General features: G+C 35.2%; 1 protein-coding gene across 1 annotated transcript in view; it reads right to left on the reverse strand.

Moving 5' to 3' along the window:
• USP9X (ubiquitin specific peptidase 9 X-linked) overlaps positions 1-3,637 on the reverse strand; it is a 54,029-nt gene that overhangs the window by 21,422 nt on the left and 28,970 nt on the right. The window contains exons 17-18 of the mRNA XM_072414330.1: positions 1,550-1,645; positions 407-618 (exon numbers count right to left, since the gene is read on the reverse strand). Coding sequence (XP_072270431.1) covers positions 407-618; positions 1,550-1,645 — 308 coding nt within the window. The remainder of the gene's footprint in view (positions 1-406; positions 619-1,549; positions 1,646-3,637) is intronic.

The raw sequence follows: 3,637 nt of genomic DNA on the forward strand, positions 1-3,637 counted from the left end.
CAAATTGCAAATTATTTTGAAGAAATCTATTCCGAGTTTGCTGGATCACCCAGATGCACTGATGAAAGTGTATCCTCTCCAGCATTGAAGAGCTTTAATAAATCAGACTCAAAGACTCTAGAACGCACTTCTAACAGATGAAAAATACATGCTGGTTGTTAGCATTCGGGAGACATCAGATTGGCTTCAATACTAATAGAAAAAAAAAGAAAAGACTGTTTGTGAACTTTCATACATCTTTGTATCTAAGCATTTATGAAGAAATGTTTAAAGTGCTTTTAGTGCTTGTAAAGCCTACGTAAATATTTTAGTGTGATGCACAATAGCCTGATCTGGCCTTAATGCAGGGTAATGTCATGTTGCAATATTCAACATATTGCCAGTAAGATGGCAATAAAGGGCACACCTAGACATTGGAAGAATTGTCCGTTCTTCATGGTAGTCGCTGTCACATTCATTTATATACTCTTTTAGGACTGTCAGCACTCTGACCATTCGTATTGCTTCTTGTCTCGCACAATTAATACTGTCTTTGTCACCATCCAAAACACAAAGCGTGTCATATGAAGCTTTTAAACGATCAAAGCAAGACTGAATGAAGTCTTCATGTATCTCCACCTAAAAAGAACAATAATGATGAAAAACAAGACACCAACAACCTAAACCAACCAACTAGCATCAATGATTGCCAAAAACAAAAAGACTCATAAAATGAATCCTTTAAATGTTACAGATAAACTAGAATACCTAGATCTAAAAGGAGAAGGATGATTTTAATACTATGTGCATATTATATGTTGTAGCCAGTCTATGATGGGAAGTTACATATTATGAGAGAAACAAAGGTTGCCAATATTGGGCTCACCTTTTCTCATTTGGCAAATGCCAACATTCTAGCTGGAATGCTATGCTGACCATGCTGTGTTGTTTGAGAAATTTCAAACTTGAAGTTTTTGGGCCCTCTTATTTCATTGATACCTTCTATTTAATAAGCAATATTCAAATAATAAAGACTACAATAAAAATATAATTTGCTTTTGTTTTCTTTTTTTAAGTTCTGATAACAAAAAGGTATAACGCTCAATTCCTAAATATTTCATGTCCCACTGGAATATTTCACTCACTTTGTCCAGACTGTCAGAAAGTGATGACAAATCCACAATCTAATTTTTGTCACTAAAACAGAAGGTGAATACCATGTAACCTGTAACCCTCAAAGAGTTTTCATATGATTACAATAACATTGGTAACAATATAGTAAAAACATCATTTTTTTTTTTTTTTTTTAAGAGATAATTTCCTGTCTTAACCGGGCCTGGCGGTAAAATTAAGATGTGCACGCTGGCGATGCCCAGCCGGCATCGGTAGAGAAAGAAGACGGCGGACATGCCTGGAGGACAACGCTGGAACAAGGAAGGAGTTTAAACCTCCCTGGAAATTCCCCCCCCCCCCCCCCCCAGTGTGGCTTAGGGTTGCACACTTGGGAATACCGCCAGGGAGGTTATTGTTGCAAGAAAACCAGTACAAGTTTTATCAGTTACATTCTTACCTGATTTACTTGTAACCTGGGTCCAAGGTTGGTGTAGATTTCCTTTAAAAGATCTATTGCTCGGCTTGCAATGTCATCACTACCCTGAATTACAACCTACAGTAAAAAAAAAAAAAAAAAATTATTGTATAACTATTGGTTTAGAGCAACAGTTATGACAATAAGCAAACTCAAGATCTGCTTTACATAGGAAATAGCAGCAACACTTTACTTTTTTCTCATGGTGAATGCTTACAGGTATTTTTAAGATGAGTGTAAGTAACAATTTAAAAGCACATTACAAGAATAATTCTGACTAAACAAATGCCACCAAGGCCAAAGACATGACCCAAACATGAAGCAAATACTTAAAGGGCCATTTCCAATGACTCACTTAGCTGTTTTATCCAAGGGCATCCAATTTACTTTTATGGGCCTGACAAATACTCAAGCAAAGTTATGCAATATTTAGTCTGTATTTATCAATAGGACGTCTCAATAGATCAAAACTATTGTACTCTGGATAGGAAACAGAAGCAACCTTTAAAAAAGGAATAAAACATTTATCTAAATGTACATTTAAACACAATACAAATAAATGTACATTTTTATAAAAGTTGTTTTTGAGATAATGTTCACAATGTATTAATACCAATGATCTAGCAAATAAATTTATCATATGTCAAAGATGCCCAGGCAAACAAATATGTTTTGTAATCACCTCAATAGAAGAAAAAAAAAAAACATTTATATATTAAAGATATGCTCACGAAAAAAGGAGGAATATGAGTATACTTAATTTTTCTGGGGGGCGGGAAGCAAAAACTGCTATTTGCACTCTACATGCGCCCACATACTTTGTCATTGCTTAAGCTTGTTAGAGGCAACCTTGTATGCCTTGTAATAAAAAACAGAGGTAAATGTTTAACTGGATGTGAACTTTTAAATCAAACCAACAAAATAAAATATTTTAATTATTCCCAAATCTAAATTTGGGTTTAGAATAGCACACAAATGTTTAAAATTTCAGGTTTGAAACCCCTCCCTGGTCTAATTGTACACCGAATGTATTGCTCTTAAACGCTTCACGTTATATGAAAAAATTTACATATTACACTTTAAAACAAAGACTTTAGGTTAACCAAAAATGAAGTCAAAAGGCAGAGATATACCATATCATTACCACATTGCGGGTCTGCAACTGCAGCAGACAAAGCAAGGCATACAACCCCTGAAGTTTCTGTTGGGCCCCCGCACTTTGCATCCACACCTACCAGTTAAAGAACTTTGCATTGAAAATACCTTACCAAGAACTAAATGGAGTATGTCAACACCGGGTTGAAAGAAGAGCTTAAAGGATACAATTTTTAAAATCCCCTTTCCACAGCGTTAAATATGTTTAAAAAAAATATATACACTGCAAAACAAGCTTATGGAATAAAAGTTGAAATACAACTACATCTGCAAGTATTACAAAATATCAACTTATCTACATAAGCCATTTAACAACAGACTTGCTCTTCTATACAGTGTCCTCCTTACATTGCAATCAAACTGTCTATGAACAGGCCAAGTGGTGCTGTGAGATGATTGGCACCTATTGTGCAAGCAGATGTGCAAAATGCTTACACAAAGTTTCATTACTACAGCAGTCCTAACAGATTTGTTAACATTAGAACTGCCATCAAACGACTAGCGTTGCATGAAAAATTTTTTAGCTTTTGGATGTGCACATATGACAGTCAAAGGTATATGTTTTCCTCTAATTCTGTAAGCTATACTCTAAATGTACTCTTATTTATCACCCTTCTCTTTAAAGTAGAGCAGGAAAACTACTACACCTTTATGGTGCCCTAGCAATTGCTTCATGTTTTCTAATATATGGTGCTTCACAGTGGTCCACCACCTACACTGTAAAAAATGTGCTACCCTACACATTACAGTATATACAATGAGTACAAAAGTATTCTCCAAGGACAGCCATTAACTGTCAAAATCAAGGACCCTATTTAGTACAAGGGGCTGCCACTCCCTAATCATTTGTGAATGAAGATGCCACCCCTCTTTGAGGGAAGAAAAATGAATGAGGCAGACAAAAATAAATAAATT

The sequence above is a fragment of the Pyxicephalus adspersus genome, chromosome 1, assembly GCF_032062135.1.
Source record: "Pyxicephalus adspersus chromosome 1, UCB_Pads_2.0, whole genome shotgun sequence".
Lineage (NCBI taxonomy): Eukaryota > Metazoa > Chordata > Amphibia > Anura > Pyxicephalidae > Pyxicephalus > Pyxicephalus adspersus.